The sequence below is a fragment of the Sander lucioperca genome, chromosome 14 (assembly GCF_008315115.2).
Source record: "Sander lucioperca isolate FBNREF2018 chromosome 14, SLUC_FBN_1.2, whole genome shotgun sequence".
NCBI lineage: Eukaryota > Metazoa > Chordata > Actinopteri > Perciformes > Percidae > Sander > Sander lucioperca.
Genome location: NC_050186.1, coordinates 7332776 through 7347711, shown reverse-complemented (window position 1 = coordinate 7347711; position 14936 = coordinate 7332776). Strand labels below are relative to the sequence as shown.

Sequence of the window (14936 nt, the reverse complement as noted above, 5' to 3'; positions counted from 1 at the left end):
CTTTTTGACATACTATACTATACCTTTTTTCGACATACTATGATATGACTTTTTAAAAAAGAAAATTTGACATACTATATACTATGACATTTCTCGACATAATATACTGTGACTTTTTATCATTTGTTTTCGACATACGGTACTATGACTTTTTTCAACATACTATACCATGACTTTTTATCACTTTTTTCGACATACTATACTATGACTTTTTTATCAATTGTTTCGACATACTATACTATGACTTTTTTATCACTTTTTTCAACATACTATACTATGACTTTTTTCACACTTTTTTTGACATACTATACTATGACTTTTTAATAATTTATTTCGACATTCTATACTATGACTTTCATATTACTTTTTCAACATACAATACTATGACTTGTTTCACTTTTTTCAATATACTATACTATGACTTTTTTATCACTTTTTTGACATACTATACTATGACTTCTTCATCACTTTTTTCAATATACTATACTATGACTTTTTATCACTTTTTTCGACATACTATACTATGACTTTTTATCACTTTTTTCGACATACTATACTATGACTTTTTTATCAATTGTTTCGACATACTATAGTATGACTTTTTTCGACAAACTATACTAAGACTTTTTTTTAATATATGTCTTTTATATTACTTTTTTCAACATACTATACTATGACTTTTGTATTTTTTTCGACATACTATATTATGACTTTTTATCACTTTTTTCGACATACTATACTATGACTTTTTATCACTTTTTTCGACATACTATACTATGACTTTTTATCACTTTTTTCGACATATTATACTATCACTTTTTTATCACTTTTTTCAACATAATATACTATGACCTTTTAAAGTGTGAATAAATACAGGACATTTGACTCCAGGTTTATTGTTGGTCTTACATAGAAAGTTCATACACAGGATTGTAAACAGTAATACAGTAGTGCACGGCCTGTTTCCCGATCGGAGGAGTACACGTCCTGGGTGGAGGGCAGGTTGGCACCAAGGTTTTCCTCTGCAGTCCTGACTGTCCGTTGCAGTCTGTTCCTGTCACTACTGATGAACTGACTGCTGCAAATCACAATCTTTTGACATTTTTCGTTGTGTGTTTCAAATAAATGAATGGTTTCGTTGCTTTGACTCCTTGTGTTGTCTCACATTATTATGTCAACATACTATACTATGACTTTTTAATGATTATTACGACATACTACTATGACTTTCTATTATTATTATTTCCACATACTATACTATGACTTTGTAATAAAATGTTGCTACCTAATCCATAAGGAGTTTATTTCCAAAACATCTAAAAGAAAACCACAGCAGTGTGTAAATTCTGCATGTAACGCTGACTGACACAGCTGGGAACTCCCTCAACTCTTTATCAGCACTTAGGAAGCATTCAGAAAGGTATTTTAAGTGTTAGTGACGCTAGCGAAGCTAACGTTATCAATCACAAAAACAAAGGGAAATTCCTACACATAAAATTCACCACTGCAATCCCTTTTGATTATTTTATCAAGGCATTCTCATGATTCATTTATGGCAATAAAAGATGTGGACCTTTCAGATCAATTTGAGGAGTGCCTATGGTTAGTATTTTGCACATTTTATCATGTCGTGCAGTGTGGGACTCTCACTGGTCTGGTCTTGGTCTTGTCTTGGTCTCGATACACTCTGGTCTTGGTGATGACTGGGCTCACTTGTCTTCACTACAACACTGTAGATGTGAACAGCTGTGAGACAGACAAGCCATGCTGGTTGACTCTGAAAACAAAAGAACTGGACGAGTCTGAAGATAAACTTCCTCTGATGACACAACACTCTTCAGATCTCTTTATTAACGCTGAAATGTTTTCTGTCCCTTTGTCAAAGATAAATCAGTAAAAAAACACAGATTCAGTTAATATGTAATATCTGAATATTTCCTGCATTTATATTTATATCAATCTACAAAATAAATTGTTTTTTATGAAACTGGTTACCAGGCTTTCCAATGATTATAAATGATATTCCCATTGCAGTACTTACACAGTAATACACTGATGCCAGATGAAATCTTATTTGGTTCCCATTAATGGAGACTTCATACTTCATACTTAATGATGAATATCGTTAATATTTTTACTAGACAGAGGGAAGGGAGAGAGAGAGACAGAGAGAGAGAGGGAGAGAGAGAGACAGAGGGGAGGGAGAGAGAGAGAGAGAGAGAGAGACAGAGAGACAGAGAGAGAGAGAGAGAGAGAGAGAGAGACAGAGAGACAAAGAGAGAGAGAGAGAGAGAGAGAGAGAGAGAGAGAGAGAGAGAGAGAGAGAGAGAGAGAGAGAGAGAGACAGAGAGAGAGACAGAGGGGAGGGAGAGAGAGAGAGAGACCCCTGAGCCGACTCGCAAACAGCGGCGTCAGTGGCAGTGATGGGGCACTGGGAACGCATGGGCGGCCACTGAGACACACGTTCCCCTCACACACACAGACAGGCTCGCCGCCACGCTCACACGCAGTAACACAGGCGAAGCCCAACCACACTGTGTCAGAATTAACAGGAGCAAACACCCATTCAAAGTGCGTGTTGATAGCCTACTCAGTTATTCTCCACCTCCCAGCTGATTACATGGATTGGTGAGAGTCCTGAGTCCCCCATTTAGCGGGCCTTTTCGGTAATCTGATCCGAATACACATTTCGGTCGCTGACTCCGCCATGCATCCCCAGCATATATCGGGCAGCAACCGCACTTTCAACTCGCCTACTACAGCTTGTGAGAAACGAATAAATTGCTTCACACAGCGGGTGGGAGGGCACGATCCTCACTGCTATGTAAACGTATTGCGTATTATGGAGCTGATTTCAACTGCCAGTGTGAAGGCGGCGTCAGTCACATCGGTAGTGACAGGAATGTAGTAAGGCGGTTCAAGGCTATTTTATTCACATTAAACATCGGATGAAGTTGTTCTTTTCTCAAATAGAAATGATGCTGAGTAATGAATTAGTCATGACAAAAAAGTTCGCTATGTTAGTAATATAATGTAACGTTACCTAGCTTGTTTAATAGCTTGTTGGATAGAAATGCTACCACTACAACTAACGTTACCATGGCGATAGCCTAACGTTATGTGTGTGAACTGATATTAGGGTTAATATTGAAGATCTACAGTTGTGTTTTGCTCAGTATGAAGTTAAGTGGCTGATCAGTCAAATATATCCTCTGTCCCAGAAGAAACCTAATATTTATGTGGAGGACGCAAGATCATTTTAGAATTATAATATGACCACGTGGTGAACCTATGAAACTAACTCATATTTAGACATCTGCCGTTAAAGATTTGTGTTGTTGTTAAAAATGATAGAGAAAAGAAAAACAGACATAAGATATTTTTTCAGTAGGCCTAAACCAAAACGCCAAGTAAGTACAATAAGTCCTCATATCAAGGCAATTTGGTAACCTCTTTATAAGAATGGGTGCTTATGGAACTACTAACGTCACTATGTCACTGGCAAAGGAGACAGAAAGAACTGAGGAACAGGGAGACCAGGGACAGTCAGGTGTAGAGTCTCAGGTAGACCAGGGACAGTCAGGTGGAGAGTCTCAGGTAGACCAGGGACAGTCAGGTGGAGAGTCTCAGGTAGACCAGGGACAGTCAGGTGTAGAGTCTCAGGTAGACCAGGGACAGTCAGGTGTAGAGTCTCAGGTAGACCAGGGACAGTCAGGTGGAGAGTCTCAGGGAGACCAGGGACAGTCAGGTGGAGAGTCTCAGGGAGACCAGGGACAGACAGGTGGAGAGTCTCAGGGAGACCAGGGACAGTCAGGTGGAGAGTCTCAGGGAGACCAGGGACAGACAGGTGGAGAGTCTCAGGGAGACCAGGGACAGTCAGGTGGAGAGTCTCAGGGAGACCAGGGACAGTCAGGTGGAGAGTCTCAGGGAGACCAGGGACAGTCAGGTGTAGAGTCTCAGGGAGACCAGGGACAGTCAGGTCAAGTCAGGGCTTGATTGTAAACAACTTAAAAATAAATACATGGTTTTAAAGAAGAATATTTTGGTCAATTTAGTCAGCTTTTTCATTGAATCAAGAGAACCACTGAAAAGAAGGATAATGGTACAGTCTCCATGCTACACTAATGATGGTATTAAGGTTTTCCTCTGTGAACACATGTCATCTACCAGTATAATTGTGGCTGTATTATTTGTGTCCCCTTCAAAAATTGCTCTTCAGAAATTTTATGTTTATTGTCCCCCCCTACTGTTAGATCAGATTTACGCCCATGCTTAGTGAAGCGTTTGTTGAAGGGGATCAGATGACAGAAACCTGTTGTGCGTTCTTTAGCATTTTTTGGGGATTTAATTTAAGTGCTCCGGGCTCGGGGGTTCCCCTTTAGAGCCTCTGGCACAAATCTCTCTCAGAATGTTGTTCCTGTCAACAGCGCTCCTCATAGCCTTGACGTCAGCTAGGAGAGTGAGTGACTTATGCGCACTGTCCATCTCACCGTCCTGCTTTTCTATTAGAGAAGACGGGAGCGCGGCTACTTTACAGCCAAATCCTTCATTCATGCTGAAAGTCAAAAGGAAACATTTCCAGTTAACTCCAGAGTGGTATAACAAATAAGTTGTTTAATCCGATGAATCATTTTATATAAATATGTTGGAGAGTTTCTGTGTGTCCCACTGTGTTTCCTGATTTATTTTCATGAATATAATGTTTCAAAAAACATTTTGATTCAACTCTGTAATGTTGACATGGACATGGCAGAGTGATATTTTTAGTGACGGGTCAGGTGTATTCAAATGGCTCTGGGTGTGCTGTCATGCTTATTTGAGCATGTTCTAAATTTCTAGTTGACCAATTAGATCGCCTGGTCGGATCTACTTGTTGCATAATGTAACATAATGGCACAATAATAATAAAAAATGTAAATGTATGAAAACATCCTGCTGTCATTTTCTTCACTTTCAGTTGGGTCTGCAAAACATCAAAAGTGTCCACATACTTTTAATAACAAAGCAGGTTGTATGTATGTTTGTTTTTTTAACAGTTAAGGTTAGGAAACGATTGTCTATGAATAAAAATATGTGTGCATCAGGAAAAGGTTGGAAAATATGACTTGTATCTACAGAGCTAACCTGCTAGCCTTACAATAGATGCTATGAACAAATACATGCAGAGCAATAAACCAATAATCTGGTACATTAAAACATAAATGGCATAATATACAAACAACATGCTTAAGCTTAGTTAGTGCTACTTCACATCATACATGTTATCTATGCAGCAACACATTTACATGTGCACAACTAAACATCACAAACAGTAATGCCAAACATCACCAAGCATCACAAATCACGATGGAAAGGGATCTCTTCTGGCGCTGGTGGATGGCTGGCAAACAGAGAAGCATGAGGGTGACAGACGAGTAAAAACTTTCTTCTTTTAGTTTTTCAGCGGTTGGCATCCACCTTATTGGTGCATTACCGCCACCTTCTGCTGTGTGGATCAGACAATAGACTTAGTCAATGGATTCATCTTCTCCTTCTTCGGTGGTCAGCAACAGAAGTTGTATTGGTTGTACATCACTGCCACCTAACCGTGGATGGATTTTTATGCACCAAATTAGGGCTGCACAACTAGTTGCAATTTTATGGAAATCGCAATATGGACTAGTGCAATATCCAAATCGCAGGGGAGCGCAATATTTGTTAATGGCAAAATATGTGTCAAACCATTCTGAATGAAGTACTGTGGAGCTGCAGAGACGTCCCGGCCTACAAATCCTATCCTACAGACTAAAGGAAACATCTTTGTTTGGTACAGATCCTCGCATAAATCACACTATAATCATTCAATATTTTTTTATTTTAATAATGATACAAATTATCATTCCCTCCAAAATCGTAAATCATATCGCAATTGCAATATCAGTCATAATAATCGCAGTTAGATATTTTCCTCAAATCATGTAGCCCTATAACCAAATGCATAACTGCAATGCATTGTGGGTGATATCCATCTCTGATGGGACCTCACTGGCTCCTATGACTGGCTCCCTGAGCCCTCCGAGGGTCGATCTCACTAAGTTCCTTTCAGTTTTTCAGACAAACGGCGGGTATTCCCCCGAGGGGATGTGAACAAGATCATGTTGAACCACTGATGAAATCCAAATCCCTAAAAAAAACTTTCCTGTTTCAGTGTGCAACACCCCTGCATAGAAAAGTCCAATAGGTGGCATGATTGCACATGGTACAAGGCAGAGGACAGAATACGTTATACAGTCGAATATATTTGTCTTTTAACTCTCAAAATGTCACATGCCAAGTTGCCAAATAAAACTACAAATGACACAAAGTCATAGCTTACACAATAGTGTGTGATGATTTCAATAAACAAAATAAAATAATTGATTGTGGTAAAATAATCCACACTTAGTAATTGATAGAATCACACATTCAAGCTCCTGATCTAAGGTGTCACCTGCTGCTCTAACACCAGATGGCAGCAGAGATCAGTCCGTCTCTTCAGCCTGATTGGTTGAATCAAACCCTGGAGCGTTTACCCCCTTAGTGTTGATTCACATGGTACCAATATTATCACACAACCTCTGTGTTTGGCTACATATGGTCAGTAATTTGTGGTGGAATGTTTACTACTACATGGCAGATTCACAAGGGCTTAAGATCATATTTGATCATGTGACGAGATGATACAACATAGGGCACCTAGTGTAGGTGCAAAATCTGTCAAGACTGACTGGACACATCTTCAGGCCGAGTGAGCCGTGCTGCCTTTCAAACATAAAAAGGCCCCTCATCACAGTGTGCACTGGGGCCCCCTCATACAGTAAGTACCTCACGCCACTGAAAATGTGCTAATACCAGACTGTGAAAACACTCCACTAGTTTAATCATAAAAAAATTAACTTCAATATTAAAAGTCAATATAGTCAATGCAGAGAAATGGCCAGTGTTATTCTATATTCTATCATTAGATAATCATTTATCATGCATTAATGTGTAAGCAGAATTTAATTGGAGTTGTTTGGTGTGGTTATTTTCTTCATGGATTCATCTGCTGATATGATTATATTCTCCATTCATTCGGTTTGTGAACACTGAAAATCAGTGATAAATGCCATCACAATCACCCACCTTCACGATTTGTTTGTTTTGTCAAAAATTATACAAATAATTGATTTCTGTAAAGCAAATATAAAAAACTTTTCACTAATACCTAAAGCTGCCAGACAAATGTAGTGCAGTAAAACGTACATTTCCCTCTGTCTTGTAGTGGAGTAAAAGTATAAAGTAGCATGAAAATAAAATACTCAAGTAAAGTACAAGTAAAGTACAGTACTTCAAAGTAAACTTTATTATCTGGCAAAGGGAAATGCATGTGGTCTTCAACGTCTCCTTAAAATATGGTCAGTACAGACAAGAACACATGCAGAAGACAACAAGAAGGTCTGACAAGCAGCAAGCAATTCCTTACCTGAAGAAACCGACAATAAAAGTAGTATCAAAAGTGCAATATTTGCAGCAATGAAAAAATAAATTAAAGTGACAGAGAGTGTCATAACTGTGCAATGATGCAGCTTAAACACCAATTGTGCAGTCTAATTGCTGTAGGCACAAATGATTCGCTGCAGAAATCTACCGTTTGACCGGCTGCTGCTTCTGAATTTCTGATGGGGAGGATGAGCAGGATCATCGATCTGATCTGTCTTTTTTAGAAGAAGCTGAGCTGCAGACACCTAGTCAACCCCAATCATCCTGCTGGCGGTCTTGGCACTCTCTCTCTCTCTCTCTCTCTCTCTCTCTCTCTCTCTCTTCTCTGACACTGGTGCTTGTCAGCGTGTCAGGCTCTTAATGATCAGGTTGGGTTACACACACCTGTTAGTGATACAGGCTCATGAATACCTTGCTCTCCATGAATTATTAGCGAGCGTGCAAGTTGTAGTGAGCGTGTGAGTTACTGCCGGCAGGTCAAGCCATCAGTGTGGACGGAGCAGCACAGCCGCCATGGACATCTCTGTCCTGCCCAACAACAATCACCCAGAGAAGTTCCTCCAGCTGGACGTGGGGATGCTGCCGGCCACACACGGCATGTTCCAGGTCGGGGCACTCGTGTCCAGTCAGAGACACTGGCAGAACAGAGTCTACTCGCAGGTATGGAGCTCTCTTACTGTACGCTCATCTTCTCTGTATGATTGTCTTGTTTCTCCCCTTTGACATGGACAGCTGTACTTGGTTCCTTAGAAATGATTCCACATTACAAGCCAAGTATGCAGGAATGATCTTCTATCAGAGATCATCATGGTAATCTGGAGCTGTGTAGAGAAACAGGAGAACAGGACAGTGCTGCATTCAGTATTTATTAGTCTTCATATCCAGGGACAGGAGTATCCTGTCTAATATTTGATTCAGACTCTTTGTAAAACGCTAAGTGTATATAGCTTTACAATCTGTACAACATACCACAGCATCTATCCTTAGACCCTGTTCTTTTGAGCTATTGCAAATGTGTAGGTGGCTTTGCATTAACAATATTAACTAAGATCACTTTCACACCAGGGGCCTATATCACAAAGCAAGTTCCACTGAGTGTTGCTCCCTTTGAGTTACGTGGCTCCACTGAGCCTAACATAACCACTGATGAAGCTGTTATTACTGACTTCTAGTCTCTCATTGCCAGCTCTATCTCCACAGCACTGTAGCGATAGGCCTGGCTACACCACAGATGCATTCTGGGATAGGAGAAAAAAACGCTCTGGGTTGTTTGCATTTCTTTAAACCAATCACAATGGTCTTGGGCAGTGCTAAGCTCCGGACGCAGCGACAGTGGCTCTGCTAAATAGTCTCAGAAAGGAACTTGTTTAGGTGGAACATTTGCACCCCGCAAAAGTAAAGCTGGATACATGGGTAAACCTCACTAGCTCTTACCAGTGTATCTCCGTGTGTACTCGTCCACAGCAATCCTTAGGGTTAGGGTTAGGGGGGTTAGGGTTAGGGTTAGAGGCTCAGGAACTGACAGAATTACATTTAACTTTCTTGTATAGTTTTATTTGATTTCTGGTGACAAATAATGAATTGATTGAGCGATTGAAGGAAACGCAGACAATAAGGAAAGCACAAATAAAAAGCAGAAATAATCCTCATCATGTATTTGATGCAGAAGAGTTATTGTTGAGGCTACATTGTACCTGTGTCTCCAGTGTCTCCAGTGTCTCCTCTTTGTCTGGGGAAAGAGTTGAAGGTAGATGTGGTGAGAATTCAAATCGCTGCCTCGTTGTCTCCGCAGAGGGAGCAAAGGGTGAAGACTGAGAGCTGGTCTCCTCCGTCCCCAGAGGGCACTCGTGTGGAGTTTGAGGACAGATACCTGGAGAAGCACATCACACCGCTCACTCTCAAGTCCAACATCAAAAGGAACCCTCTGTACATGGACATGAGATCCATGGAAGCAGCAGACAACAAGAAGTCCAAGCCTTCCTGGACTGTCAAGGAGTACGACACACAAACAGTCCACGGAAACCTGGCAGGTTATCTAAAGGTAAAGTGTGGGGAGGAGAGCTGTGGTTGATTGACAGGATGAATGGCTGCAAAACAAGAAGACAGACAGGTGGACAGCGGACAGATAAAGGGATACACTGTGTAGACTGTCAGAGCATTTGTTGGTGCTACTCTGCAAACCATTTACTATTGTGACAGAGTTAGTGACTGCAGAGTCACTCTTAAAGGCTGAATAACCAACTGGCCAAACCACCAAAAGCCCCAGGTTCTCTGCATGTCACTAGTTAAAGTTACGTTGCCACCAGTGGTGTAGTCTACGTGATACGCAGGTACAAGCCATATACCCGCTAGGAAAGATCAACCCACTAACAAAAGCGTGAGGATAACGTTACGTAACGATGATTGCTTTGTGACAGAACATTCACACTTTCGTTCGTAAATTCCCCCCCGTCTGCCTTACAAATCACATAGGAAGAACTACACAGTTGCTTGGCGTTCATTCGACGCGCAAATATAAAATGAACTAATGTGAATGACTAAAGGAGACCGAAAAGCAAATTTAAACTACACTATTTCAGTGTTTTGGTGAGCCTGCCCTGAAGCTACTGGAGGGACTGCAGCACGTTACAGAAACTACAGGAAATGAGCCAGATGAGGCTGATGCTATAATGTACATGGTAACGTTACAAAAAACGTATGGGGTGTCGCTCTGGGACGGGCAGGTATGAGGCTGGGAGGGAAAAATCCTATATACTCACTACAAAAAACTAGACTACACCACTGGTTACCACAGTACTTGTACTTGTGGTACTTGTACTTGTAGTATTTAACATATGGATTGTAATATTCAGACATTTTGAAGACACTACAGGTGAATGGGGTCAAATATCAGCATGAAACCTCCCCAGATGATTACTGACTGTATTAAAAGTCTTCTGAAATGTCATGTTTAAATATGCAAATGAGGCATTATCTAATGCTAACTTTTGGTGAATTTAGGAGTCTACAGACACAAATACAAAGTTTTTGTGCCTGCAGCCATCATTAAAGGAATACATATGAAACTGTAAAAGAAAGGGCTACACAGTACATATTCCTTTACAAAGTGTTTAATTAAATTGCCACAAACTACCTGACACCCTGGCCAGGCACAAGTCCAGTGGAGCAGAGTGGTCATGTGTGGTCCAACAACCAACTTCTGCATCGGACCCCCGAACAAATGAGGACTTAAAATCTGCAACTCCATCCACTCATCAGTACTTTTAACCTGATCCACCCTTGTCATTATCATAACCTATATCAACAAGGGAAAAATAGGACGTTTTTTTATGACATTACAAACCAAATGGAAATGATGACCAAGGTGATATGATATCTAGATTACAATTGAACACAATTCATTTGACTAATGTCTTTCCCAAACTTCTTTTTTGTCTACAAGATGGCGAGCGTGAAGGGAAGCGGCAGGCTGTGTGAATCCCTGCATGGCTTATTATTAATATTATGTGTTATATATATTATATTTGTACCTGCTGATGTCTCAGAGTTCAGCCGGTTTTCCTTTTCCTTTGCAGGAGGAAGAGAAGAGTCCTAGAGATCTGGACTTCTGGCTCGAGGATCTCTACACACCAGGATTTGACTCTTTGCTGAAGAAGAAAGAAGCGGAACACAAAAGAAAAAGACTTTGTAAAATTCTTTTTGCGATCATTGTGTCTGTTAGCGCAGTACTTATCGTTATCATAGTGCCAGTTGTGGTTCTACACAAGAACAACTGATTGATGGGGACATGGCCGTTTATTGTTCTGTTCTCATGTTATGTTGACAGAGAAGTAGAGATCTGGCTGTAGTCAGGACGTTTGGCCACTCACCTGCAGCAGTACGCTGTAATACTGTATGTTGCTCTGCACCAACATGATGGGAGTACAGACAAATGAGCAGTGTAGACAAAGGTTGCTATGGGGAGTGGTTTAGACCACAAATCTTCAACAGGGTTTTTTTCTCCAAAAATTAAAATATCTTAACATGAATCCAACATATTATTAGCAAACATAAATCAGCCTATTTGTGAAAAAACACAATAATGATAGGCTGACTGGCCTATAGGTAAGGTAGTCACTAAGATCCACAGATCCAGTTCATCCTAAGGATTCACTGTGACACATGTATGTTTAACATTATAACATGATTTATAAAATCATACCAACATTTATTGTAATAGCTTAGTATTCTATGCATTTAAAAGGTATGTAAAGGCTTTAGACCGCTCTACACATTATTGTAGGCCCAGTTTATTAAGCAAATTCATTGTATACAATATATGGAGTAGGGGCTCCCTGCTCAAGCAATTGTATTGTATGTATAATCAGACATTCAGCACCATAGGCCAGAGGGAATGATCCTTTGTTTCATAAGCACATTTTCAGACACTGCGGCGAGACTGCTGTGAGATTGGCAGTCCAATCAGACTCTTTAGAAGGAATCATCGAATAGTCGACTTTACATGGTCGCCTCTAAAAGATAGAAGTATGAATATAGATATATCCAAAACACGTGGAATGATTATGTCATGCAAATGCTGAATTAGGGTACTGGCACCTTTTGTGGTCCAATTCAGGCAATGCCCACACCGGAAAGCTTTACTCGTTATACTGACTTCCACGTGAGGGGAAACTGATCCAGAGGCAGTATAAAACATGGATATGGCATCCATAATGTCATTTGTAAAGAGATGCCGCAGAGCAGGACACGACAGAGAATAAACCGGGGGGCCCTGACTCTCTGTCCCTCAGAATCATTTCATGTAGCCCATTTTTTCACACTTCTATAGTCTGAATACGGTGGCACTGAAGGACAAAACACAACAACATTTCACAAAATACGACATTTCACATTTTGTGTTTTGTGAGCTGTTGGTGTGTTTTGTCCTTCAGGGCCACCGTATTTGAGTTGTGTGAAAAAACATCACTAGAGAATTAGAAAGATATTAGACATGTATTAGACATATTTGCAGATTCTAAGAGTTGTTAGATAATTAATCCATTAGCTATTATAGATTTTAAAATTACAATATTATTTGTTAAACTATGAAGCCTTTTATAAAAAAGAAAAGAAAAGTCATTAAATGAAATGAATGAATGTGAAACCCATCCTCTGAAGATGGACGTGTGAACACAGAGCTGGAGCCTGCTAGGAGGATCAACAGGCAGAAACCAGCAAACACACGGCTGAAATCATCTCAAAGTAGCCACACAAAAAAAGTTCCAGTGGCTTCACAGTCTACGGAGGTAGATTAGGGCCACATGTGAAGATTTTATTTGAGTTCTGATTTTAAAGTCAGAATTCTGTGTTTAAACTCAGAACTCAAATAAAATGTTCACATGTGGCCCTAATCCTCCTCCGTACACAGCAACTTAAAACCAACTGGAAATCTTTTTTTGCAGCCCTCCAGTGGTTTAGCTGACAACGTTGTGCAGTGATGTGCAGGTGTAGTGCAGAGTGTGTCAGTACACCGTGACATCACTGCTGGGTGCTCACATCTGACCACATGCAACCACATTCACAGCAGACAAGAGCAGTCGAGGTTGCAGTATGTATTTCTATTCCGTTATCTTAAGATCACAAGTTGATGGTCTCGCCTGGAAATCAAAGAAAACTACTTTGTTCTCCCGAGAGGAGATATTTGACCTGTGATCTTAAAGGTCCCATGACATGGTGCTCTTTGGATGCTTTTATATAGGCCTTAGTGGTCCCCTAATACTGTATCTGAAGTCTCTTTTATATAGACCTTAGTGGTCCCCTAATACTGTATCTGAAGTCTCTTTTATATAGACCTTAGTGGTCCCCTAATACTGTATCTGAAGTCTCTTTTATATAGACCTTAGTGGTCCCCTAATACTGTATCTGAAGTCTCTTTTATATAGGCCTTAGTGGTCCCCTAATACTGTATCTGAAGTCTCTTTTATATAGGCCTTAGTGGTCCCCTAATACTGTATCTGAAGTCTCTTTTATATAGACCTTAGTGGTCCCCTAATACTGTATCTGAAGTCTCTTTTATATAGACCTTAGTGGTCCCCTAATACTGTATCTGAAGTCTCTTTTATATAAACCTTAGTGGTCCCCTAATACTGTATCTGAAGTCTCTTTCCCTAAATTCAGTCTTGGTGCAGAATTACAGCCACTAGAGCCAGTCCCACAATGAGCTTTCCTTAGGATGTACCATTTCTGTGTCTGTAGCTTTAAATGCTATTGAGGAGGAGAGGGGGGGGGGGGGCAATGTGGACGGTGGGGGTGTGGCCTTGACCAACTGCCACTTTGCTCGTTTGAAAGCCATGATGTCTCTCTCTTTCTCATGGGGGGGGCCAAATTCTCTGGGCGGGCAAAGCAGAGAAAGGGGAGGTAACCTTTCCCCTTATGACATCATAAAGGGAAGATTCCAGATCGGCCCATCTGAGCTTTCATTTTCTCAAAGGCAGAGCAGGATACCCAGGGCTCGGTTTACACCTAACACCATTTCTAGCCACTGGGGGACCATAGGCAGGCTGGGGGAACACATATTAATGTTAAAAAACCTCATAAAGTGAAATTTTCATGTCATGGGACCTTTAAAGAGAACAGGGTCAAACCACAACCACTAAACAAGCTCAATAAATATGTAAATCTCTGGTTTATTTTTCATTATTAGTTCAATTATCTTACCTTTTTAAATTGCTTTAAATGTTTGCACTTCCCATAACAACACAGTGAACAGATGTTAAGCTTTAGCAGATGGAGTTTATTTTTAATTTTTAATAAATTATTGTAGTTTGTTGTGCATATTGTAAAGTCATTGTTTTAGGAGGCAAAACTAACCTAGCTTTAAACATATTGTAACCACCTTTCCTATTCAGTAACTGTCAGAACAATGCAGAGCACACAAAGAGACTTCAAATGTAACTGATTTCATTTGATTTATTTATTGCAATAAAGATGTACAAAGTATTGGTAATCATAAATGTTAGAATGTTAGAAAAAGCATATCAGTGACTGTGAACAGTACAGCGTATCAAAACAGCACTGCTTCAACCGGCGGGTCGATTCCATCCACGTGTGTGTGAAAGCAGGTTGATCTGCTTTTGACGTGATGTCTTTTCTTCAAAAAGGCATTAAAAAGCTAGAAATACACCGACTCAAAAACGGAAAAAATACACAATGCTAAAATCAAAAATGTAACAAAACAATGAAAGATGGGGCGACGTCTAGCTCATGCGGGATGGCCCAGGGCCATCGCTGCATGTCATCTCCTCCCCCCCCCCCCCCCCCCCCCCCCATTTCCTGTCACTCTACAGCTGCTCTAATAAAGCTTTAAAATAACCTGGAAAAACAAAACAAACATGCAAATCGCAGACAACCTAAATATAGCAAAATCAAAGAAATTGTGGAGAAAATCCTGAACTAAA

At 40.3% G+C, this 14936-nt stretch overlaps 1 protein-coding gene across 1 annotated transcript; it reads left to right on the top strand.

Annotated features, from left to right (window-relative positions):
- Nucleotides 1-8013: 8013 nt before the first annotated feature.
- On the top strand, nt 8014-11458 carry LOC116038343 (major intrinsically disordered NOTCH2-binding receptor 1-like). Its single transcript, XM_035991616.1, has 3 exons — nt 8014-8160; nt 9242-9541; nt 11076-11458. Exons 1-3 carry the CDS (start codon nt 8014-8016, stop codon nt 11274-11276), a joined length of 648 nt encoding a protein of 215 aa, XP_035847509.1. The 3' UTR covers nt 11277-11458.
- The last annotated feature ends 3478 nt before the right edge of the window (nt 11459-14936 follow it).